The sequence below is a fragment of the Periophthalmus magnuspinnatus genome, chromosome 15, assembly GCF_009829125.3.
Source record: "Periophthalmus magnuspinnatus isolate fPerMag1 chromosome 15, fPerMag1.2.pri, whole genome shotgun sequence".
In the NCBI taxonomy this organism is placed as follows: domain Eukaryota; kingdom Metazoa; phylum Chordata; class Actinopteri; order Gobiiformes; family Gobiidae; genus Periophthalmus; species Periophthalmus magnuspinnatus.
The window spans coordinates 28,171,759-28,199,362 of NC_047140.1; the positions used below are offsets into that span (position 1 = coordinate 28,171,759).

The window sequence follows — 27,604 nt, forward strand, 5'->3', positions numbered from 1 at the left end:
CTATATGTATGTATGTGGTGGAATGTTCAGCAGTTGCCATGGTGACACAATGCAAACACTACCAAAGAAGTATTAAATTAGTCTGAAAGTTAAAAACAAAATACAAAATGGATTTAAACAACACATTTTTAAGAGTCTGTGATCAATCCTAGTGTTCATGGTCCGGTTTAAGAGTTTGATTTTCAACAAAAAGGTGAAAGTGACTAACTAAAATACAAATTTGGCTAACGCTAGCTAGCTTGTTACTGTAATTTTATGTGTGAGAGACTTGTTTAACGCTAGAAAATCACCTCACCTGTTGTAGTTCCAAGTAAGTTAGTTGTTTCTGGTCACATTGTGTTAAATTAACGCTAAAATTAAAGTCTAACTAGAGTAACAGAACTTCAGACAGAGCAGTGCCTCCGGTTAGCATCACACTACCCAGGCAACGTGTACGGCATCAGCTGTAAAGTAGAAATATGTTAAGTTCTCCAAGTAAGTTTGTTCTTTTTTGGTCAGATTGTGTTAAATTAACGCTAAAATGTAAAAAAAAAACTAACTTGAGTAACAGAACTTCAGACAGAGCAGTGCCTCCAGTTAGCATCATCATGACATCAGCTGTAACGTAGCAATATGTTAAGTTCTCCAATAATGGTCCAGCATCTCCTTGTTTCCATGGAGATGCTTTTGTTTCACCTGGAATATTTCACAATTTGTCATTAGGCTTACGTTACGAAGCAGTTACAGGTCAGATCTGTGGAGAGCCTGCAAGTTTCAAGGCATTTTTAGCATCTGAACAAATGCAAAAAAAAAAATCTGCATGAAGTCCCATAGCGCACCTTTACAGCCACGCCTTCGTTTCCTCGCCTGAAAAGACTCCCGCGCCGTCGCAAATGGTCCCATCCTTACATCGGTAGTTCTTGAGATGTTTCACGTGTAATCAAGTCCGACGGCAGACCACAGTTTACATTTCGCTCGGATGCGCGGCTAAAAATAACCCGACATAGTGGAAATGTTTACTGCATCTACACGACACTGTTTGCAGTCGAACCTATGCTCCCGATACTTCTCCCAAAATGTGGAAAACATAATAGAGTTTGGCTGCGGTCAAATTTCGCCGAGCATCACGCAAGACGCCGCGAAAAGTAATTTGGTTGTTGGATTGTGAATATTGCATGAACTTTTTATATATTTATTGCGAGCCTTTTCTTTGATGTTGACGCACGATAAGGTCTATGAGAATCGTTTCACTGTTTACTGGCCAAATGGAAGTTCCCTGCATTTCAAATAGCAGTGTGTATTCGCAGGCAACTCCAAGGCGTTCTCTGACTCTTTTTTTTTTTCGTTTTTCCATCTGACCCTATCCCCCAACTCCTAACTCCTGTCCACTCCGCTCACCTCCTTCTCCCTAACCCCAACCTGTATACCTCAGAAACCTTGAGGGCCGCAGAGGAAAAGGTGTTTGAAACATGCACACTTCCTCTCCAAAAGCCAAATGTCATATAACACCAGGGCTCCAGCTTATGGGAGGCTTGTTCGCTCTCAGATCTCCAACAGTGGGAAGGATATAAGTGAGTGTCAAGGGAGAGAAAGAGAAGAAAAGAGCGAAGAGGAGAAGGCCAAGGAGGTGAAGAAGAGGGATAAGGGGAATCTGTGGAACCTTTCTCTGCTCTCAGGCGTAAGGGCTTAAAGTACAACACGGGAACCGGGCAGAATGTAGGACTTTTTTGGGGGACAATATCGATCAAAAATTGTGGTCAACACCGAGATTGGACTTTTCGATTTAATATTACAAAAACAGCTGGAAGTATTGCGCACGTTTTATCAGTTTTGGATAGAACATACATGGTCAGGAATAGTGCGTTTGTTTTTAATTTAGCTGATGACTTCATGGCTGTAATCTTTGCTATCAAGATTTGGGGCTAGATTTTAGATTAAAGAACTATATATTGAAATCGACAGCCCAAACCGAACCCCGGCTTCACCTTCTGCCCGCTCTTTGTCTATAAATGTGAGCGTCTGGCCTCTCAGAGATAGACCAATTACACAGATGTGACTGCAGTGGCACCACAGCTCTCTGAAATTAGCCAGGACTAAACTTGCGTGTGACCCATTTACACAAGAACAAAGATGAGCAAAGTGAGAAGAATAGATTAGGGCTTTAGTCTGGAGTTAGGTGTTTTCGGTATCCGCCTTCACACTTGGTGCCACTGGGGAGACGTGTTGTGGGGAAAACGAGGGAGGAGGGTGGAGCACTTAGGCGCAGAAGTATACAGAGTAGGTGGCATCGATGCTGTTTTGTTTTGTTTTTTTGTTTTTTTTAGGTTAGAACTACACAAAAAGCTGTCTTATTTCTCTGAGATTAAGGTGACCAGAGTGGCTGATTCAACAGTGGTCATGATTCGGAGATGGTGACGAAATATTGGCACATCTCAAGTCTGACACACCCAGTGAGATCATGCAATGTTATGGATGCTGTTGGGACACGTTCACTGGGAGGATCGGGCTGTGTTGACATGGACTCAACGAGAAATGTTAGCTTGAAACTAGGCTAAACTTGCAGCTATAGCTTCCTAGCATGTCCCTATGTTGGTGCATAGTTACATTTCCTCGTACCGTTTGACTTTTGGCTAAAATGTCTAAAAAAATGACTCAAAATCTTGCATCTGAGCTACTTGGCAACTGGAATATTAGCCAAAAATCAAATCCTCGTATTAAGAAAGATGTGTTTTTTTTCGCTATTCTGTTAAACTAGCGATGCTAAATGACCCGTAGTGACTAAACATCGTGAATTTTGCAAGTTAGATTCGACACCGTTTGAAATCGCTTGTAATTTTGTCTCATTCTCCGATCAAAATCTCCCAATATTTACTTTACCGCAAAGCTATTATTATATTATTATGTACCGGCGGCTCCCCAGCTCTCCTCAACAATGGTATTTGCTTGTTTAATTTAACAAGAAATGAGTAGTAAATGAAAGCTCAAGCCTCCAATCCTCCAGCGTTTCCTCTGCGCTCCCCTATGAAAAGCCAATTTGTGGAATTATGTGATAGAGTAATTAGATAGAATTCACCCCACCTCCCCCTCACGTACACACACACACGTACACACACTCCATATTCCATTTAGATTGTTCGTTCTATTGTATGAAACGACGGGAGGGGCTATGGCATTGGTTAGCATTGCTATATTAGCCTGGCGGATGCACACACACAGGGAAAGCGGCGCTGGCTCTCCTCCCCTCTTATTTGTACACAGCTTCGGAGTAACGAGGGGCTAACCATGATTGCAGCTCATAAAAGGAGCCAACCCGCAAAACCCCCTTGACGAGCTCCCATTTGTGCCTCCTCTTTTAAAAACATGTAAAATCCAGCTCCAGTGTATAAAAAAATCCAACTGGAAAGCATAATCCCCAGTTAATACAATTAGAGTCTAATTTAACTGCTCGGAGACGCAGATGGAGCAGAGCTGGAGGTTTGTTCGTTCTCCCTCCAGATTTTTTTTTACAGTGCAGTGTAGCAGGGCTTTTTGAGCAGAAACAGGTGTGAAAAGTGATATAATTCATTTCTACGCTGGCAACGAACGCAAGCATGCAAAAGTGCAGCCTTGTGGTGCTGTAGTTGGAGGTTCTGTCTAGAAGTGAGTGAGAAAAATGTTTGTCGAACTAGATCACATAGGTGCGTGAATCTCCTTTTTTTGTTTTTATTTATACAGCGGTCTCTCTTTGTCGTGGGCGCCCTGTTCGAAATACAATACACGCTCGAAACAAACAAGACAAATACGTATGGAAGTGCATATAAAACACTACAAACAGACGCAGGAGTGAGTATATTCAGTTCAGTTCATCTTTATTATACAAACAGTGACATTTACGGGGTCTCAAACTCGCGGCCCGGTAGCCAATTGCGGCCCGCGAGAGGATATTTTGTGGCCCGCAGGACGATATGAAAGTTTAATTTTAGTGTGGCTTTACAATGTGTCACTCACGCTGTGTACTCCTGTCGCAAAAAGATTCAGGAAATAACGATGTTCATTCATAAAATCCACAACAATTGCCGTATTTCGTCATGTATGTTGAAATCGGCGATGACGTTCACCCAGACTCTGCCTCCTCCGGATAATTTGAGTTTGAGACCCGTGATGTACGGTTTAAAAAGAGCCACACCGGTGTCTCTCATCTTGGACTGAAGCGGATTAAACTGAATCTTTTGTTTACGAGTGGCATTGTTTCATTTTCTGGCGTATTCAGCTGCAAATCAAACTGTACATTAAAGTTTTTCGTACAGCAAAGTGTTCACTCGTGCAGCGACAAACATCTCGGTCGCACTAGTCCATCATGGTCTCCTCAGTTGCACCTGTAAAGCGTCATTATAATCCACCTGAAAACTGCAACAACATCAGCTTTACATGAACAGAACACAAACCAAACGTGGACATAAGAGCATTAGCTTGAGCGTACAACATCCTGCATCGTCTATAAACATCATCATCATCTGCCGGACCTGGTAAAAGTTCTTCCCCAGATTATAAATTTGCGTTTGTGGATCTACAGTATCCAATTTTGCTTGTCCTTGAAAAATATTAAAACAGCCAACAACTTTTTCCCATCTCAGTTCTGGTGCGGCCGGTCCTTAACCTTACACAGTCATCTTGATCTCGATCTTGATCTTTTATTATATTCCATTCATCTTTATTGATACAGGGAGACACAATGACAGCACTTTGACTTTGTTTTTCATCGGCGCGCTGCTCAAAATACAAATAAGTCCATTTAAAACATTAAAAACAGATGCAGGTGTGAGTAGAAACGTTCATTACCAGGCCTCAAAGTCTCCAGTTGTGCTTGTTTTTATAAATATATTCCATTTTTGTGAAGAAAAACAGTAAAATGACCATTTTCCCCCATCTCAGTTCTAGTGTGCCCAGTCCTTAGCTTTATTTAATCACGTGATCTTGTATTAAATGTTCCCGTATCAGCGATTAACAAGCAAGTGACGTATTCAGGCAGTTTATGAAGTCGCCCCTTATAAATACATTTCAAACATTTCAGACAGCGCTGGCCAACCTACTTTTCCATAGAGGATACAGATTATTACGCCTTTTACAATAATTACAACAGGAAATTATTGTTCAACACATGAAAGTCGGAGCGATACACAGGATTTTGGGGCTTAATATTTATCGTATGTGCAATTTCTTAGTAAAAATGGGGAGGTTCAGGGTATTTTTTGTTGTAATACGATGCGATTTGAGCTGGAAAAGGTTGAATAAGTGACGTCTGTGGCTATTTTTGGTTCATTTTGTTGTTTATTTGTTGAAGCGCCGGTCTTTTGAAAGATACTGACTTATTAAGAAGAGTTTACACGGATTATCTTACATTTTTGTTATTGCGTCAGTGATATAAAGTCGTATATATCGCGCTTCAAAACGAGCCGACGATTATGTTTTGTATCTGGAATATCCTTATCAACCAGGAAGTTCTGTGTGTATGTTTTTGAACATTTCCCAAAAATGAAAAACAAAAATCTTGAGGTCAAAGTTCAAGATTGCCTCAGATGCTATTACTCTTGTGCTGTTTATTGCTGCAGCCTCCACATGTCAGCGCCCCGGTCAGCGAAGGCATCCCCAGTCCAAGGCGGAAACTCCCATCTGGATTCGCCGTGACCTCCCTTCAGCCAATCACAGAATTTCTCCCGCATAAATCTTTCTCATTATCAAGGCCGATTTAAAAGGTCACGCAAGAGTTTGAGGAGGACAATAAGAACACAGTGGAGACATGACAAAGTACTTTACAATCAAGTTAGCCCTGTGAATGTTGTTTGACGTGTTTGCATTGCACAAATTGAGTTTCATGAAAAATGATCCGATCTGACCGTCCAAGTCGCCGGGACGCCTCCATAATTCTTTTACGGAAGGGAAATAAGCTTGAAACAGTGGCTCAGCTGACTTTCGTATGTGCCTTGTCATGATTTGCTCCAACAAAAGAGAGATGTCCGTCTTGATATTGTACAGTAATATAGCGCTCTGTGACCTGATGTCTCCGATTAGCTCTTAATTCAATCTAAGTGGTAGTCAGAAGCCGAGGCGCCACTGCATTAGAGGTTTCAAAGAGGACCTAAGAGAGGACAGACAGATGGACAGATCTGCAAAAGGCCTAGCGTGACACCGAGACGCGACGCAGGCAAACAACAGAACGAGTTATAGAGTTTTATTTCTGTTTTTACTCACTTGCACATACTTTATCTCCGGCGCTGGAACTCGCTGTAGGCAGAGTGTGTGCGCCGGCCAGTATGAAGACCCCTCTTTGTGTCAATGGGGTCTATGTGTGGACGCTGTAGTGTACATTTTCCTATACCGCTCTGCAAAAGCAAGAGAACGGCGTAAAAAAAGGAATACTCTCTCACGATTGCATTGTTTATAGACACACAGATCATTTTATAGCGTTGTGGTTCGCAAACGTTTTACCTCATAATGTATTTGGCCAGTCTGTCTGCTTCAAAAGACAACACTTCACTCAGTCGCTATTGAAGAAATCTGAAAACGCACATGAACGTGAACATGCTTTTAGGAGGAAGCTGTACTTTGTTTATCGAAATCACAATAGTCATAGTAGCACAAAGACACATGACACATTCAACTTCAATGTTAAAGCTCCTATATTACGCAAAATTGACTGTTGAGCTTTAAGTCATGTTATAATTCTGTTACCGCATCCAAAACGTTTGACTAACCCTTTATTATTCGTCTGTCTACATCTCCAAAGCTCAAAATGCTCTGTTCCACCTTGTGATGTCATGAAGTGGTCGTTTTCAGCTCGTTTTACGTTGGATTCAGGCAATTCCAGGCAATTCCGGGGCTGAAATCATCCAAATAATTCTAGAAATGAAGGTGTGTGGAGTTTTAAAACACAGCGAAGCACTTCCTGTATCACCACACGATGACATCACAAGGTGCAATGGAGTGTTTTCAGCTTGAGAGAAGAAACAACACACGACTCCAGTTTATGTTTGCGATGAGGAAACAACATCTAGGAGTTTGGGTGACTTTTAACCAGTTTCCTCTCTCTTATGTCACCATAGGATCAGCAGAGAAGTTAAAAAAAACAAAACAAGATATTGATTTAAGAACAAATTCAGAAGCCTTGTCTTTTTTTTTCCCGAGCTCGAGTATGTTTGCAGGATTGACCCGAGTCAGAGATGAGGCAGCTGAGTCAACCTGCGAACTCCCACAACACACAGGGCAGCCCCAGCCCCCACATTAACCCACACCTTGTAATGAAAACATCATCAATTATCCGTCCTGACAGGCCCCTGGGAGCAGAGGCAGACAGATCTCTTTGGGGGCTTCTCTTTGTCCAATCACACACATAGACACACGGTATTGGCAATTTTCCACACAATATGTAACGCGCGAGTCTGTTCTTTCGCTGTTGTTTCGTGCGTTCGGGCTCGATAGCGTATCTTTCCTCATGCGTAGATAGCGAGGAGTGGCCAGATAGTGTGACCCCATCCATCTGGTCAAGTTGTAGGGGGCGCGGAGTGTATCTGAATGTGTGTCTTTTGTGTTGTTTTCAGTGTGTGTAGTAGTGGCGGCGGCGGAGGAGGGGGGTCGGGGGTGTATAATGGTATGGACGGGGCAGAGGGAAGTCATCAGTCCCGACACAGGCTCCTGAAAAGCCATCTGTTTTTTGAGTGATGGACAGAATGATGGATGGATGGGCAAATGAATAGGGGGCATACAGTAAACGCTTTAGGGAGGAATTTGAAAAGATACATATGTTAAGGCGTATGTTAAGACATTTACATTCTCGGCTTTTTGTTGTGTAAAGATTGGAACGTTAGCGTTTTGGGACGGTAACTTTGCAGAAATGTGAGATAGTCCCGCTGCTTTCTGTTTTTGATCTCGTCGGATGATCGAAAATCCATCGCGGACGTAGATATTTGGCTCCTTTTAAGCGGATTCCTGCGTTTTAAAACAATTTGGAGCTTTCTTTCCTATCTGCTGTGTTAAAACGCAATCCACATAAGCGTTTCGTGACATAATCCGCGAACAAATTGCAAACTAAGTGCTTTTTTTTTGTAACAAACGCAGCCACAGCAAAACAAAATCATAAAGTATCACGAAACAAAAGAACTCTTGATGAAGACTTTTAATATCATACATGCCTTTACGCAATATTATCTTGAGGCTTTTTAATTTTAAGCGTTATTACGAGCCGCCTAAGATAGCAGCGAGGATATGAATGTTGCTCCGGCCGCAGTCAAAGGGCCGCTGTGTTTCTTTAAGAATGTGAGAACTTTACAGACTCTCAAGGTCGGTCAGTAGCAGAGAAGATCACTGGTCACAAGGGACTTAACATACTCCCCTAACCATAAAATACATAGGTCTGCTCTGTTGATTTACTTCAGACGTTCTCAGGGCTGCGTTTGTTTTGTAGGAGCCATTAAAACCACAAATAATAATAATGCTATTGTTCCCTTTTTCATTTTTTCATATTCTTTACCCCTCCTTCCTAACAAAAGGCCCAGTTGTGTGCGTAGCTGCTTCGTCGCACACTGTGTTACGGTGATGGATGTCTTCATACCGATGCCGTTCCTTCACATGAGTTGTATTTTTCATTAACAGCCATCTGCCATAACTCTGTCTATCTTTGTCGAAACGCGCCGAGACCCCGATCGCTCCGGCCCGATTTAACAGTATTCTGCAAACGCGACGTTGCCATACACACGGATACACACCGCGATGCCATGGTACGGAGCTGCGGCCGTGCACTGCGGTGACGTCAGCATCGGAGTGGGGTGTGGAGTTCCCCACCAGGACTGCGGTATTTATTGGAGAGTGAGTGGCAAGTTGACGTCCGGAAGAGTCTGGGAAAAATATTGTCATAAGTCTGTGGTTAGCTTATGGAATGCTTGTAATAGAAAGATTATTATTGCCAGCAGTTGCGGATTGTATTTTTAATATAAGCAATACTTTTTTTGTTTTAAGCAGTTACGATGTTTGCAGAGTTCTGTTGTTGCTATGATTTTTATTCATTCACGCAGCCTTTGATCCATGCGACTTTGTGGAAAACGCATTCATCCTTCAACTATTACGCCGTCGTTTGAGTCCAGGTTAAAGGACGATGAGACAAAACTAGTGTCTTACCAGATGTCTTCGTTAGCCTCTTCTGCTCTGTAATGCGCATTGTAACTCCTCCGCTACCTGCTTTTTCAAACGTTAAACTTATCGAGCAAGTGTCACCGGGCCAAATTACAGGTCAAGTCTTAGGAGAGGCGAGCCCACTCACAGAAAGAATGCATTTTTCCCTCATAAAACAGCAAGACGGATAAGTTAAATGCCATACTGTGCAACATTTGAAGTCTATCTCCATTGAAACAAGCCCTAGAAAAGTCGCACAGTGCTTCTTTATTACATTATACAGTTTAGTTTTGCAAAAAAAACCTTATATTTTGTACACGGCGACCTCATATATCTTCTCGTGTGCCTTTGTGTGTCTGTCCTTGCGTGCGCTCTGCTGCTCTGTGGCTGCGGTTCCTCTGTGGTGGTAATCAGTTTGTTCGTTGGCTGAACTAATTTATCAATTCAGTTCCTCCCACTTGTATTTTCGCCCATGCGTGAACCCTGCGTCTCTCTTTCTCTCCGCTTCTACGCTGTATATCTTTCAGTCAGACAAAACACTTCCCCCTGAAAACCATACGGGCTCCCCATCTTTTATGCATGCCTTCTGCTTCTCTGCCTTTTCTCCCATTTCTGCTTTTCGCTCTTACTTCATTTTTCCATAATGTACATCTGTGTTAGCTTACATTTTATTGCCCTTGAACTGCGCCATCCCTGCGATATTGGTGCCATTTCAAAGAGAGCGCGATTATTTATAGATAAGCTAAGATAATTGAGGCGTGCGCCGGCGTGGAGGCAGGTGGCACCGGCGATCGCGAGCAGGTAGCGACCCCGCCGAGAGTCCCCGGTCAAAGCGTTTGGTTAGACGGAGACGTTAATGTGCGTGCGTACGTGTAGGCCGCTGTGTTGTTTGTGCGTCGGCGCGGTGGCTACTGGAGTGAGAGGAATCGTTGCTAGTGAACCAGGTGGTGAACGCAGGCAGGCGATAACTCACAGTGAAGGACTCAAACGGAGCTAAAGGCTGGAGCGGCGCAAGGACGCTCCGAGTGGACGTTTGGATTTCATAGCTTCGCTCATTATTGCACTTGTGTTTTATAGGAGGACTGGTCGCTGATTCGCTCCGTGTGGCACCTCTTATGCACAGCCCGTGTAGCTGTTACATTAGCGGTGGGGGAAGCGGGCCGCCTTGAGGGTGCTGCTCACTTGTTTGTTACGACACATTAAGCCATTGATTTGTGAAAGCATGCACTGGTGGAGATGGACCTTTCTTATTGTTGTGAGGATTAAAGGGTAGGTTGAAAAGGGAAGAGGGGAAAAAAATGGAACTGGAAATTATAAATAAATAAAACGTACCTAAGCAGATGACATGGTGAAATAGACTAAAGAGGCAGAAGAAATGGAGCAGCATCTTTCAATAATCTTGACCTCTTTGCCTTTCATACTTGGCTCTGAAGAGCATAAGGGAGCAATTGTGGAATACCTTTACCTAGTTTCTGCGTTCTCCTTCACCCCCAGGGGCCAGCGGTGAGTTTCTAATTAAAACGTCAGGGGCAAAAGGGTAATTATGATAATAACATAATAATATTGCTGGGGTTATTAGAATGTTCTGCGGCCCCTAAATTGTTTCCTCTGAGAGCTCACATTTCAGGGGCATTACGTAAAGTCACATTTACTTGAAACTGAAATGGTTTGTCTCTGGCTCAGATGTGAGAGTCCGATTCCCCCCTGAATATCTCTGTGTGAAAAATCCTCTTAGGCTTTCACCGCTGTGACATCTGTAGGCCTCCAATAACCACTTACAAGCCCCATTTAGTCTCAAGCAATCATGTGGTTAGTGCCCAATTGTTCTATAATTGTTTTTATTTGGTTGCCTCCAAATCTCCCATAATAGTACTTTGTTTTTGCTACAGTCCTGTGTATTGTAGCCCTGTTTAACAATTTGTTTTTAAGCAGCGAGATCAGTGCGAGAACAGTAGCTTGGAGCGCTGTAGCTTGGAGCTAACACACTGGCACAGTGAGGGGTGTCCTGCTGCGATGCCTCAGTGTGCTCTGGTACCTGACTGGGATGAGGCTTTATGGATCCTCCTACTACCCATTTACACACCCCCTTCATTGCAGGCAGCCCCGAGGCAGCCCACCTCCAGCTGTGGCTGCCGTTCATTGCGCTGCTTGGTGCAAGCACCGATTGCTTTGGAGTGCTTCCCCTCGTTCAAATAGGCGGTAATTACGGGCTTAAAGAGGTTTAGTGGTCCAGCAAACTACATAATCACCCCCTGAATTAGCCCCAGCTCATCAGCCTCAGTCCAACGAGCAGCGCTCACCACTAGCACTAGCTAGCATACGCACCCCCTTTCCTTTATTGCACCGAGGCAAACACAGCAGCAGGTGTTGTGCAACATCCGGCTCCTTAATAAATTTAGCCTCCTGCACTGCAATAGGACGACTAATGAAGCACGGCCCATCTCTTAGAAAAGCAACTGCGGACGACAGTCGCCCCACGTACAGCATGTCATCAGTATTATCAACAGAACACGCCCGAGTAACACAACTGCACTGTTCAAACGCAAAGCATTTCTCCACATAGATTATTTAAACTACAATAATACACATGTACTCGCAGGTACAAGACCCACCCAAAAACTCAGATTAGTATTTCACCATAAACATTAAAGTAAACTTCATAGCTCCACTAAACCTGCAGAGTCACATATAACTTTAAACACATCAGTTTGATCACAAAGGGAAACACTCCAGGACAACTGCATGTACTGTACGAACTTAAAACTAGTATTTTATGAGAATGTATGATACATGTTTGATCTGAAATCCCTTTTTCTAATCTAAGATGGAGATTTGTTCTGACAAAGACATAGGGTGTCTGGGGGTACAGCTCTGTGTACCTCCTGGTGAAAGGGCTGGTGAATAATTCATGCTCCAAGTGGAGTTCATTTTCTGTATCCCCATTGCCATGTATGATACTTGTAGTTCTCCAGAGCATGACGACAGGGGGCGTCTACTTTGCGTAAACTTTGCATCTAACATCTTTAGGCCTACATCTGACTGTGTTCATTTGAAGGCTCTTATGCCGTCTGTTTTTTGCTCTGGTTTGTATTTTGTGTCATGGCAGACCAGAATCAGAGGAAATTAGGTTAGCACTGCTTTTTTCTGTTGTTTGCTGCACTCTCGCTCCCTTTTTCTTGTTTCTTTAATCCCCCCTTTCTCCCAGAGCCAGCTTTGTTGCCGGGTCCCTGCTCCCTAATGAAGTCAAAGGGATGTCAGTCAATGCCACCTACACAGAGAGGAATTGAAAAAGGCATACTTCTGACTGTGCTCCATTCAGGATGTAACTTCCACTCAATGAACAAGAAATTTGGAAATAAATTGGGAACTTACGGCAGGAAAAATGGTTTGAAAAGCTTGTTTTAAAGTCTGCATATGCTCAGGGTTCTGGGCATTTGTTGTTAGCATAACAATGTGCTCGCCTCCCCAAATATTTAAGGTAATCTCATCCACTTCTGGCAAGGGCAGATCTGCACTTCCAGTAAACTGTGTGTACAGTGTGTGCGGCTGCGGACGTGTGTGTTGTTGGGTTTGGTATGACACCCCAATGCCCTCCTCGCCAAAAAGGCCCCTGGATTAGCCGACAGGCATTCCTGATGGGCAGCTCGCTTTCCACAGAGAGTTGACCCGGGAATAGTGAGGGGAACAGGTCTTGACAAATAAGCTTGGTTACTTTTACCAAAAGTGCCATGTCAACAAGCAGCCACAGTCATCTTGAAAGTAATTAGTCACAAGAGTCGCCAGGATGGACTCAGCCTTTTTACACTGTAGGACACGTTCAGACACGAGGGTTTACAGACACGAATTATCACTAAAAACGTCACAATGTCAAAAGTGAATGAGCTGCATTGACGTAACTCACATGGACGTGCTTGCATCTTTGGTTCCCGCAAAGTATTATTCTATCGGTCAAACACAAGCGATACCATTTATTATTTGACCACTAAAATACAGGCTCACTTTCCCTCACAATGTAAGCTATCCTTCTCAACAGCTTGTAGATTGCTCAAGATTCTGGCCTCTCTTTAAAGCCCTGACTGAAAAAAATGCATATATGACTTTCTTCTCTTTTATTCTTGTCCAACCATCTTGATTCATGCTTGCTGTTAGCTAATGTAGCATGTCAAGGCTTTTTAATGGGATGAAGACAGACTGGGGAAGTGTGGCTTTAAATAGCAATACATGTAATGATAACACCGTGGCACTAATGGCAGAATAGGCATGGTCTGACGCCAAGATTATAGTTATTATTTCTCATCACTTTGTTTCACATGTCTTCCTCAAATAGTGGTCCCTTGGGTGAAATGTGGGACAGGGAGTGTAAAGAGGGGTCTCTCAGAATATGTTATCTGTGCTAAACCCCAGGGGCGGCACATATCCATTTCCATGTCTCCTCCCCAGCCTCCCTCGTTTTCTCTAGTCTCTCCATCCTGACCGCTCTTGTTCTGGTCTGTGAGGGTCAGACAGTCAGGGAGGACCGGTGGTGGTGCTGGTGGTGGTGCGAGGTGGTGATTCTCATGACGCATCACGCTCTCATCCGGAAACAGAAGTCGTGACCAAATATGGGCAAAGGTCGGGGGGTTTTAGGCGTGACGGTTGTACGATTGCGGTGCGATCGGTCAGAGAAGTAACAGCATATTCCCGTGAAATATATCAGCGAGAATGTTTACCCTCGTCTGCCTTCAGTCGCTTGCTGTTTTGTTAATATTATCTTGTAAATTTGAGGTAACCTGGCGTCTTCAAACTGCTCCTTATGTTGTTTAGTTCAGAAATGTGTCGATTAAATGATATTTGGTTCAGTTTTATTTATATATCACGTGTAAAACAACTTCAACTGGCCAAATTGATTCACTTTAAATGCAAATATACAATACGTAGGCAAAAAACAATAAAACATCAAGATATCCTGTGCAGATTGTATTAAATACCAGGGAGAAAAGGTGTGTTTTCAGTCTTTATTCTACAAAAAAGTCCCTCCCAAGACACAAATTAGGCTTTTAACCAAAATAAAACAGAGTAATAATAGATATACCACATTTATAACCACTTTCTGATAATATTCTAGTCTCCTGTCGTCACATCTACCCTGCTCCTTATGTTGTTTAGTTCAGAAATGAGCCGGTTAAATTATATTTGATGATATTTGGTTCAATTTTATTCATATATCACATGCAAAACAACTTCAGCTGACCAAATTGATTCACTTTAAATGCAAATATACAATACGTAGGCAAAGAACAATGAAACACTAAGATATCCTGTGTAGATTGTATTAAATGCCAGGGAGAAAAGGTGTGTTTTCAGTCTTTATTCTGCAAAAAATCGCTCTCAAGACAGAAGTACAGCTTATAACCAAAATAAAACAGATTAATAATGGATATACCACACTGATGACTACTTCCTAAGCCGTCACATCCACTCTACCTTTTACCCTGCGCTCCAAACCCGACGCGTATGTTCCCATGTCTGACAGATACAATGTTACTAATATAAGACGACCAGATCCTCGGACGCACGCACGCGCACGCACAGCTGGTCTGATAAGGCAGAGAATGGCCCTCCTCCTGGCACACACATGCTCACAGTCGAGCTCGGGCCAGTGCTACATGCCGGCTGGAAATTCTCATGAAAGGAGTAGTATATTTGGAGAAGACGTATCATTAAGATAGGCGGAGGGACGGAGGGATGGAGGAAGGGAGGGAAGGATCAGCCGAAACTTTCCATCTGCTGCTGTAAAGAACATGTTATTGCGTCTCACCAAAAAAAAAAAAAAAAAAAACTCTCTCTTTCTGTGTGTCTTTGTCCCGGAGAGGCCGAGCTGCACTCCGGAGACGCCGCTCAAACAGTTCAAACTCAGCAACCTGTTACACTGGAAGTACTGAGAGATATGGATGGAATTGTGCAGGATTAGCGAGATAAAAATTTGAACTGCTACGTGTTAGAAGTGAAGGGGGAATAACTCCAGCTTTTGCATATTTTTTACTCTGGTTTGGGACATGCACAAAGAGTCGTACGCTCTATGTCTTTATCTTATTTCCTGTGTGTCTATGTGTTTGTCCAGTCGCGTAAAACATGAAGAAAAGATTAAAACAATGTATTCTGAGTTCTGATTTCAAATGTGAGGTGTGTGTCTTGTGTCTTGGTAACACATGTGGTCTGCCAGTATTCTCCCTGTGTCATAAGCTTGTCCAGTGGCAGTATCTGTTTCAGTATTGCCGGCTTTGTTGGTGTGCGTGTCTGTCTGCATATGACTACTTGTCTATCCCTCTGAGTGTGTGCTGGGAAGCCAGGGCAGGCCACAGCTCTGAAACAGGCTGTATTTGTGCTAGCCTGTGGCCCCTGGCGTGGCCGCAGCTCCCCCCTCCGCATCACGAGGCAGACACTCTTCGCTTTCATAGATCCGCAACACGTAGAATGGACACATTGATCTTTTTTATGTTCAACCGGCTTTGTTTGTCATCCTTAAAAAGCATGTTGTTCATATGGTTAGCGTGAACGTATTGTGTCTAATATCGCGGAGTCGACGTGTTAAAAAATAAAAAAAATAATCAACTGACAAACAGACGCCTTGAGAGTCTTACTTTGGGAGATGGACGTAAATAAATTGTTTACACGCAGAGGAACGGCGCCAGTAATTTGCGCATCATTGTCAATAGAAATGCGGATAAACAACATGAATGAAGATCTCACATAGACGAGAAAACGCAGTCAGCAGCTGAACGGACATGACTGTAGCTGGAGGCGACAGTGCAATTAGAAGTTAGCACATGAAACCGGCCTCCCTGTCTTCCTCGTCCCCACAACGAATCACATGGAGGAGGGAAAACCAGGAGAAAAGCCCCTTCTCTCGATCACTGCTGTTCTGTCTCTGTGCCTCATTCCTCTCAGTCTAGTCTCAGTTTATTATGCGAAGGAATAACAGGCGCCGTGGTGATTTTGCATGTCTGATTGACCATTACACACCGTAGACACTTCACGCCTTATAAAACAGAAGATGATTTGTAGCTGATTGTGCTAGTTAAGTTTTTTTTCACACGGTCCCGCTTCAACTTTTTTAGCAAGGCTTTTACTGTAACACGCCAAATTACATTACGGGAATTACAAAATGTTGGCACGCAAATGTAAAAAATAAGCGAAATATGGTTTGCAAATCTAATTTTTGTAGCCGTTTCCATATAGTCCATTCTGCAAAATCGACGTTTCAGAGCTTTTAGTTATGTTTCCTTCTCGTTTACCATCTCGAAGTTGTATTTGGAGTGATTCGTGCATGTTTGAGTCATGTTTAATCGCTTATTTTTGAGACGCCGTGTTGCCGATCGGTCCCTGTTTTCACCGCTACCTGTGCCACGTACTTTGTAATCGCAAAAGATGAAACTGTCAACTGGACAAACCGTTCTTCTTCGCTCCTGCAACGATTTGTCCAGTTGATAGATTCGTCTTTTGCGATTACAAAATACGTCACAGTGAAAACGGGGATTGATCGGCAACATGGCGTCTCGAAAATAAGCGATTAAAGATGACTCAAACATGCACGAATCACTTCAAATACAAATTCGAGATGGTAAATTTCATCTTTTGCTGTGGATCAACCCCTGGACGATTGAAGGATTACGCAGATATTTTGTAATCGGTTAATCTGTGCAGGATTCAGCAACGTCGTGTAGTCATTTTTGGTTACGTTAAGTTGTTGTAGATGAATATAGCGATTTAAAATGTGCAAATTATCACAACGATCCACAAATGTCATAGATTATAACTGTACAAAAGCAGACCCAAGCACCATATGTCATCTTTAACGTCGCGTATTTATGTTTTACTATGTTTTTTTTGTTTTGGGGTTTATGTTTTGCGTACACACGTCTATCGGTCGCAGCCTATAGCATTCAAACGCCACCATACCCCTCTTTCTCCCTCTTCTTCCTCTTTTAAACTCCGCTGATGGCCACAAACACAGTCTATGTCTTGTCTGGACTCATGAACAGCACATTGTCCTCAGTGAACAAGGCTTCCTATAACCGATACTTACTTCATTCTAACATAAACCAACTCGCTCCAGTATTCACATTATCCAATTTATTCATTTTATATAGTTAAACAACAGACATGCCAAAGGTATCAAAGTGAACGCTGTGTTTCTTTCTTTGTTTTCGTCGTCGTTTTCTCTTGGTTCGGTCCTACGTCTTTCACTTCCTTCACTAAATTCCAGGTCCTATATTATATAAACCGGACTTTTGTGAGCTTTAAGTCGTGTTATAATGCTGTTACCTCCTCAAAAACAAACCTGGAGTTGCGTTTTCTCATTTATTATCATTTATTATTCATCCGTCTACATCTCCAAAGCGCAAAATGCTCTATTCCACCTTGTGACGTCATGAAATGGTAGTTTAAACTTATTACTATGTTCACTCTCTCTCTCTGCAGCATTTCGTCCTCCTTCCTCACCTCCGTCCTTTCCCTTACTCCCTCCATCTCCAAACGCCGCGCCAAACCTCGCGTCTCATTCAAATCCACTTTGACGAATGAGCAACAAACGCAGGCTATTAATTACAATGAAAATAGACGTAATGAGCGTCACTAAAGACACATGATTTACTATTCTCTTGTCTGTATTCCGTTGGGTCACTGTTACTGATCCCCGCTGTCTGATTATGCAGCCGACTGCAAAGGGTGGGGGCATTGACGTGAATATATTTGTGTAAGAGGCTCCTAATTACCAGCGCTGTTTCTCCACTTCACTTAACTTTCTAATTGGCTTGCCTTTTTGCCTGCCATTAATTACAACATTTCATATTCCATTAATGATCTAAGAGGAGAGCGAGCGAGTTGGTGCTTTGAGAATTACTGTACATTCACACCTTTACACGAGAATGCTTTTTATCTTGTTTCTGAATCCGTTCTTGCGCTTGATTAAACAAATAGTTGAGCGTCTTTTGGTAAACCTGACTGTGTTTTTTTTTTCTTTTTTCTTTATCACCCACAGCATCCGTACCCGTCGGAAGAACAGAAGAAGCAGCTGGCACAAGACACAGGCCTTACCATTCTACAAGTGAACAACTGGTGAGTAGTCAACAAGCCGAGTCGATATGATGGGTTTGTCCCCCCGGGCGATACGATATCTAATGATGAAAATTGAAGCCTGTACTCCGCCCCTATGCACACGCACACAAGTTTTTAGTAATGCCTTCTCTCACAGATCAATCCATTTTAAGAGATTTGGCCTCCAGTAATTTTCCAAAACCAACAGCCCAAACATGAGCACCCATTCTGATTAAGAGTCAACACCCAATAAAATCGAATGGTATATAGTGGAAAAGTGTTTGCATGGAGGCTAATTACAAGGCTCAGATTTCGTATATAGCGCGAGTTTATTTTAATATATGTAATTTGTGTTTGAGAGTTGATTGGCGTGACTTCAATAATGAAAAGTGCTGTGCAAAAAAAAAAAAAAAAGAAGAAAATTATAATAATACATCAGATTTATAAAGCGGTCCCTCGTTTATCAGCTTTATTTTTTGGAATTATTTTATGTTTTTTTGCTGTAAAACCCCTCGCCGCACACTTTATACACTTTTCTCACACAGGCGTTAACGTTTTCTCACATTTCTCTCTCGTTTAAACTCTCTCAAAGTTCAAACCTTCGTAGGCGTCTTTGTCGGTGCAGAACGTTTCATCGACGTCGTGGGTTTTTTCGGGGAGAAAACAAATCGCAAACGTACAGCACTTCAGAGTCACACCGCCATCCGACGTTTATGTAAATTTGTACAGGAGACACGGCGCGGAGGAGACTGATGGACAATGGTCTACAGTCCAACAGCCAATCAGGACGCAGAACACAATGCACGTTCATACGATGTAAAATCCAAGTGAAACTGCGCTAATAAATCCATGCAAATACACTTTACCGAGCATTATTCATTTATTCCGTACGACTATTGTTGCCACATTCATACGTTCATACTAAGCAATGTGGGTGAAGTGCCTTGCTCAAAGACGCAACACAAGCCGTTAGAAGCATTTAGAAGCTCTGCAAGGTACTAAATAAACTAATGCCCGAAGCAGCTGACTCCAGATATTTATTTAAACTCTTCCTTCAGCTAAAAACTCTTGCATTTCTTCCTTACATTGTTATTCTAGGTTTAATCTTTCGCGTAGTCCTATATAATAACACGATGCTCTTTGGAGTTGTTCGTGTAGCTACCGTTTGTTCCTTTGGCTTGTGGTCTTGAGTCTAATCACCATATTAACGTATACAACACCCACTAGCACATGCAGAGGATTTCTAATTGTCCTTGTTAGCTGCAGCTTCTCCGTAAAAGTTCATAGCGTGATTGATAACATGCTTTAGCTGCTTTAGCAAATGAGTGCTCTTTAATTGCCGCCCAGGCTGGTAATTGGCTAGTAGCAAGTCTGACTGGGGCCATAAACGCAGTAGCTAACTAGTGGTTTTAACCTTAGGTAGCACCGTAAAAGGTAAAGCAGAGCCCTTATGTCCTTGTGTGGCTTGTCTTATCAGCGAGATGGCTATCAGCGCATACTTAGCGTTATTAGCCGTGTCCAATTAAAGAGGCTGGAGACATGGAGCTCGTGAGGCAGCGGACGTTTGATCTGAGAGGCCCCGGTGTTATAAACAGTAATTGTATGAAATGGTGTATGCGATAGGTGGCTGCTTGGGAAAGACAGAAACGCGAAGATTTTTTGCTCTAGTTCAAGGTTATCGTCTGCAAACGCTTTGAAAAATTCACTTTATACAGTACGTTCTGCAGGGAGAAGATGATTCCATGAGGTTTCTTGATGGTTATATTTGTAAAAGCAGCATCCAGACAGTTTGGGGATTGCGTTTTTTGGAAGTAAAAGTATGAAACAATCAAATGAGGCATGGGAAATCCCTTCTTACCGTGTTGCTAATAGCTCTGTTAGCATTAATCTCTTGTTAAATAGAGCCCTCGGAGACTGATAGTAGATTAAGCATCGGTCTGTGGAGGATTGATGCTGCACCAAAACAATACACGGCTCTAATACGTCGACACGGGCCCTGGAGAAGAGCGGCCAGAGGGAATCCTGTGGAGGTTATCAAATCACATGACCCTTATGAAATCCAGGGGGGGGGATCTGTTCTTACGGGATAAAACTACACTTGTGCGTGTGCGTTATAGTCACATGCGTAGAAGCTTGGTCACTTAAGGCTGACTGCTCCATCTCGTACAGTTTATGTTTGGTTTTTTAAGGGGGAACTGCAACGCCGCCTTAAGGTCTGTACGCGAGACCAAAACAGACCCGGTGCCAGTCGTAGGAGGTTAATCTGGGTTCTGTGGAAGATGTTCGTTTGTGTATGTGACACAGGGGGACCCGGGGGTGGCTAATCTAAAGGGTATTAGCTGTTAAACCCTATTGCATGCTGGGATATCGCTGCCCCCTCAAGAGTCGGAGCGGCGCGCACACACGGGCTCGTCCACGGGGCAAATTTCCATGCGTGTTTTTTTTTTTTAGCAGCGCGTTACGACATGGAAGGGTGACTGAGACAGAAACAATAAGGGGACATAAAGCGAGAGGTTGAATGAAAATAGATAATAGTAGTGGAAAAAGAGAGAGGGAGAGATAGGGGTTATGTTAGGGGAAGGGCCGTTTCGTAGGCTGTTGTTGCTCTGTTTTTTTTTTTTTTTTTGCGAAGACTGGCATCTCCATAGCAACACCTGCCGATGTTACCTCCTTGACCCGCTCGCATGTTGTCAAGTCAATTTCGCAATCAATTTTTTTGCTACGCGAATATATAGACGATGACATATGCACAAAACGAAAGCAGACGCGTCGGCTCCAATAAGGTCTGCAACTGTGAAATCACGTCAAAAGGCTCTTGAGAAGCATGAAACACTTACTGGAGGTGTATTTCACGCTTGGGAGAACACAATCGGATGACCAGATATGAACTCTGCGGCGGCCATTTTTGTAGTCCGTCTGCACTGACCAGCTATTCTTGTTTTCCTCATGCATGAAATGTTAATTATGCACAGCAACTTAGTCAAAATCAGCTTGTTTTTTGGTATTTTTGACGGATTATGTGGCGTAAATTGGTCACAGAAGTAGGTTTTTAATGCCAACATATGCGCTTAATTATGTAGTCAAGGTGTGTATCTGTGTCTGATATGAGCGCATCCCAATAGGACGTAAAATACCATTCATACCAGCTGCTTTATTCCAATAGTCCTATGTTCTTTTACTTCACGACGCACACCCTGGATATGTTAACACACATGTCCGCGTGTATTATTGATGAGAGCGCACGCGAAAGGGCTCAGCAGATTAAATAAAAATGCTAAAGGCCGACAAGGGGTGCAGATCACTCATAAATTATTGCCAGGAATACTCTGCACCAGGGAATCTCAATTTGAATGAAAAAGAGGAACGAGAGTGTGTGAGGGGAGAAGGAGAACATAATACTGCTGATCTCCGTTTAAAGCGCATCACGACACACGCCCAAAGTGCAAACAGGACATGCGCTCGCTCACACAAGGACAAAAAGGTCAACAGTCTGCGCGTACAAGAAGTCTTTGTTTCAAAAAAGCTATACGCTACCTGATTTTTACTGTCTTGTAAACAGATCATTTGAAATAGTTTGCAGCAGAGTTACCACACAGTCATTCCTCGCTTTCTCAACACATTCATACCATCCTAATTCATCACCGAAATGAGTTGATAAGCATGTTTTCGCAACTTCAGAGGCGAAAAAAGCGGAGTTTGTACCTCATTTTACTCATATCAACAACTAGCATGCTAACAGAAGTTGTTAAATGTGCTGTATAATAAACTTGAGTTGAATTAAACGGCGTGCAAATGTTACTTCCTGGTTCACGGCTGAGTAAAAACGCTTAAATTAGACGCACACAGCACACGCCGGTCTTATTTTGACCCTAAGAGCTGCGTTTACAACATATCACTGTCATTATTACATGAACAATCCCTTTAAAATTCAGATTATACTGTCAGAAAGTTCAGTTCACATGTGATATTTGCTCATATTTGCGCTGTGTAAAGGTTTGTCACTAATCCTAATACAAAGTCGGTCGAGTTCAAGGTTGAGCGCTCTTTGAAACACAACCTTTATACGTTTTACCTTTTATACTATCATGCCAGATTATAGGAGCCAGTGTGTTCTTTTATGAAAGTGTCACACTGAAATTAAATAAAAGAAAGGGCATAATCATCGCGTTTTAAATTACACAAAATTGACGCTTATGAGCTTTAAGTCATGTTTTAATGCTGTTTCCTCCCCAAAAACAGACCTGGAGTTGTGTTTTGTTTCATTCACGCATGTTTTAGTAAGACTTTATTATTAGTCTGTACATCTCCAAAGCTCAAAATGCTTCGTTCCACCTTGTGATGTCATGAAGTGATTGACGTTTTCAATTTAACAGCTACTTTTTACCTTTAGTTCAGTAGAGATCGGGCTAAAAATCACCCAAATGATTCTAGTAAAGGGGCATGGCGTTTAAAAACACAGTGGAGCACTTCCTGTATCGCCACTCAATGACATCACAAGGTGGAACAGAGTGTTTTCCGTGCGTTTTCAGCCTAAATACGCAGGGTTTGTGTGTTAAACATGCGCGAATGAAACAAAACACAACTCCAGATCATAGATACGTAGATCAGAAAGTAGCGTTACAACTAATACTCGCCCTTTAACCAGACCTTACACGTAAACTCCCTTTCTTCTTCTCTCCTCGCTTTGTCTGCTACAGTCTATCTGCCCGCTAAGTTCTCCTAACGCTCTGCTGATGTAAAAATCGATGCGCGGGTCATCAGGTTTCCCTTGTTGGCGGCCCCTCCCCTTCCTGCTCGCAATTTAATAATGCCCCTTTAAAGGCAGTGTTTAAGCCCCGGCAAGCGATTGTTTTGTCAATACGACCTCCTTTTACGAATGTCTTAAAAGCATAGAGTGGGAGAGAGTGAGGTGGTGTCGGAGGCGGTGGAGGCTACTTAGGAAGAGGCAGCAAGGCATGTACAGTATGCGCCGGTGATCAGGTTACGAAATGGATGTGGGGTTAAGGGTGAAGGAAGTGGAAGATGGAGACAAATTGAGCCGTATTTGTGAATAAAAGTGGGTTGAAACGGCACCGGGACACCTTTGACAGTACAGTCCTGTTCAAAAAGAGGGTGGATGATACAAGGATGTTTTTGTTTGACTCAAAATGGCTGGTCCACAGGGAATTACACATGTAGATAACACAGATCAGACATATATATATAAACACATTTGAATATTTTGTACTGATCAGCGTGAATACACATTGTTTTTGAAGTCTCGCTTTTGCGTTTGACCCATGCGTCAGTGCGGCCGGAGGAGTAAGAACAGCGGGTAACAGCTGTGTTCTCCTGTTATACTCTTGAGCAAGGGTCGTGGAGGATTAGCCAATTGTGTAACTTCCAATTTATAAGATATACAGTACTAATAAAGACCATGAGAAGAGTTCTGCAGCAAAACCAGATATATTTGTGTTGAAAAATTGCCATAAAGTTGTTTTTCTTTCTGTTATCATCTTCTAATGACAATAATATAAAGTGGATTTTATCAAAAAGGGATGGAATTATATTTTAATAGCAGTAAAATACATTTGGCTTTGAAAATATAACTATACTAAGAGTAAACTACAAGCCTCCGGTGACTTTTTCAAGCAGCACTTATCTGTTTTTGCAAAGAGAATCTTGTATTAATGAGTAACTAGTAGTAGACATATCAGTTATTTAGATATTTGTTAGTGTTTATAAAGTATTTATCAAAAACACTGAACTCTAAAACGTGTGTGTACTTGCATTGAATTGTAAAAAAAAAAAAGAAAAAGAAATAATTAATAAAGTAAATGTAAATAAAGTTAAATATAATAATAATAATCTTGCATTGAATTGTAAAAAAAAGAAAAAATTAAAAAAAGTCTGTCCAAAAAAATAAAATAAATAATGTAAATAAAGTTAATAATAATAATAATAATAATAATAATAATAATAATAATCTTGCATTGAATTATAAAAAAAGAAAAAATTAAAAAAGTCTGTCCAAAAAAATAAAATAAATAATGTAAATAAAGTTAATCATAATAATAATCATAATAATAATCATAATCATCATCATAATATTTATAATTTCTTCTGCAGCAATTTGGCCATTACCTTTTTTTTCCCATCCTCTTTTCAGTTTTTTTTTTAGCTTCATGTGAATGTTTTTGGACACAATCTTAACTACTATCATCATATACATAAATAAGTACTTTATAAACACTACCTAATACCTGTTACCTCTAAGACGCCAACTACCCTGCACTTATGTCTTAATACGTGCTCCCTAAACTAAAGTGTTGCCAAATTGACACATTTTTCGGCCTATATAGTGGAATGTTTATTTTAGCTTAAAGTGTTTGGTTCTATGGTGCAGTGTGTTGACTCATGGGGAGAGCAGTTGCTGGGACATGCTCACCTAAGTCCTCTTCTTCTTCTTCTTCTTCTTCTTTGGAATTAATCACAGTTTGGACCGTGCCCTAGAGCAGACTTGGTATCCTCCGTACTTGTTGTTTTTTTTTCTTCTTCTTCTCCTGTTTTCTTAAGCCTGAGCGACATTACCTCCTAATACCTCATACTCCGTCTTGCACAAAACGCGACCTCACCCAAATATTTCAACATGGAACAGAAAATGTCTAATATGCCTTTTAAAACATTTTAGTTCGTGTTGTTAGCGAAAGGTTTTTTTTTTTTTTTTACAGGAATTTCCAGCTTGTGCAGACAGGAACCCGGCTTATTATGTCAACAGAAGTGTGTGTAGGCTTGTGCGCGCGATCGGCATATATGTAGAAGGTCTATGAAGCTAACATCCCCCTCCTCCCTGGTTGTCTTACATCACAGTGCAGCGCCCGAGGCCAAACCTGCAATTCTCCCCATTCACTCCTTCGGTCCCTTCTATTCCACCCCACACCAGTCCTCCTCTGCGTTTCAACCTCCTTTTGTAGGGGGCAAGACAGGAATCCAAAACATAAAAAAAAGCAGCAGAACGTGAATACCAAATAGTGTTGTGTTGGGACTGCGCTTGGCTACTGTCAAATGTAAGAAAATACAATAGTGAGATGGTGAATGGTTCCAAATGTGAGCACATGGTTAAAACATGTTTCACTAGAACTGCGCCAGAAATAATAAAAATATGAATGAGATCAGCCACTTTTATCATTATTAAAAACGTGAAGTATATTGCAGTTTTTCTGAAAGCAAATTAAAGGATTTTGTGTTCTGATTCTCGTTCCTGGCTCATATTACTCGCTATTAGACGAAGATGGAAGAAGTTCTGACGTGTGTCCAGGGGCGGTGCCAGCGGGGGGGGGGTTGAGGGGGCACCGGCCTCCCCTAGAATGGTCCGTACACCCCTATAGCTCCCTCAAAGATTTTCACCCTATTTTAATTAAAAATGTTGTTCAAAATGATAAAAAATAAGTTCATATTCACTTTTATAAATCAGTACCGAGGCTGACTACATTTAAACTGGTTTAAAACAGCGACGCGGACGTGTTAAGTGAGCCGCCACGTTTAAGACATTAGGAGGACTGTCCCAATAATTACTATATGAACTTATCTTTCAATATATAAAAGCTGGAACTATATACTTTTAGGCTCAGTATTTGCCGTGTGAACAATTTCTTCGCCAAAGTGGGAGATTTTTGTTATTTTTGCTGCAAGATTTGAGCTTCTAAGGCTAATTTTTGCGTCATTCAGGTGTTTTTGTGTTGCAGCTCAGGTTTTTTAATGCGACTGGCTATTTAAAAATGGTTTAATTGGGATTATTTTTCTGTATTTTCATCTTAAGCAGTGATGTAAAGTAGTTTCAACACTATCGTTTATCGCGGTATTTCTCTGTAGCGATATATATCATACTTCAAAACTAAAATGTTTAGCACCGCCCCTGCATCTCACCAGTGTTTATTCCGAGTACTAGAACTTTCAGAGGTAAAAAGTTACTCAAGTAAAAGTATTAAAAATGTACTTTAACCAAATTAACAACACTCGTGAAAAACTTTTACTCTTATAGTCTTAAATGTAGTGATATTTATCCAAAAATGATATTTTGGTCAACAGTAACAATATCGATTTTTTTTGTTTTACTTTTTCGTATTCTTTTTGTGTATTTATTTCGTGAGCAGACCAGAAGAGAATCAAATACCGGTTGTCTTGCAAAAATCAGTTTATAGATGGTTCTTGAAGATATTTTAAAATCATATATTACTGACTTTTTGAAATATACTGCCTAATACTGCCTAACCATGGAGGATGAAGTACTACACAGTTTTGTTAAGTAAAAGTATAGATACACAAGCAAAACGTTACTCAAGTAAAAGTATCAAATAAAAAAAATCTCAAGTAAAAATATTTAAGGATATTTAAATTTATAAATGTACTTCAAGAGTAAAAAGTAAAAGTATTTCATAGAAGTATTGTTGAAGTGTAATAGTAGTGTTATAGATTTTTTTAAAAAAGTTACATATTTTGGTCAGCAGTAACAATACAAATATATTTCTCAACTTTTCTTATGAATTTTGTGTATTTTTTTCATTTGCTCAAAGCCGAAGCTTGAACTGGAAAACTTTAGTCAGGATTTTACTACGAACATGGTCAAAAAAAGTACTTTTTACTTTTCAGTCCTGTTCAAAAATATAGTGGAGTAGAAAGTACAGATACTGCTCTCAAATGTAGCGAAGTAAAAGTAAAAAGTATCCACTGCAAAATGTACTTAAATAAAGCACAGATACTCAAAAATTAGACTGAAGTACAGCACTTTACTACTTGTACTTCGTTACCTTCCACCACTGATGCCCAGGAGGAGAATCAAACATTATACGCCCATTTTCTCCCCAAACCTGCTCATAAACGCTGACTCCAGACTGTACAAAACGATGCCTGTGGTATTTTCGAGCCAGGACTGAGCGCAGCACGATGGGGGGAAGTGACATCCGCACAGACCGGACATGACACGACCGGCGCACGGGGGGGATTTAGGTCAACCGCCGAGCTGTTTGAGTCTACTGTCAGCCCTGTCAGCGACGCGGCCGCTGCAGGACACTGTGGTCATGTGCCCGTGCGGCGGAGTACACGTCCTCTATATGTGTTTACTTGGCCTCGGCACAAAAAACTCACGCTCTGCCAAAAACGTATATTTACACTGAGATGCGCATGTAGAGTAAATACGAGCCCCCAAAAAAAACAGGCGACTGCTCCTGACAGGGACGCTACAGTGGCCAAAGATCTGCGTATATTTTCGATCCAAGCCCGAAGGCGACAGGACAGCAGAGCGGTCCAGTGTTTGTTTGTTTGTGTGTGTGCGGTGCCAGTGCAGGGCGGCCATGTTGTTTCTGGGTGAAGCCAAACTCAACGCCTTTCTCTCAGGCTGGGCTTTGGTGGATGACTCTGTGGAATATTTAGG

At 41.8% G+C, this 27,604-nt stretch overlaps 1 protein-coding gene across 1 annotated transcript in view; it reads left to right on the plus strand.

Moving 5' to 3' along the window:
• The window catches only part of LOC117382276 (homeobox protein Meis1), a 79,609-nt gene that overhangs the window by 38,492 nt on the left and 13,513 nt on the right, over window positions 1-27,604 (plus strand). The window contains exon 9 of the mRNA XM_055227049.1: window positions 18,140-18,216. Coding sequence (XP_055083024.1) covers window positions 18,140-18,216 — 77 coding nt within the window. The remainder of the gene's footprint in view (window positions 1-18,139; window positions 18,217-27,604) is intronic.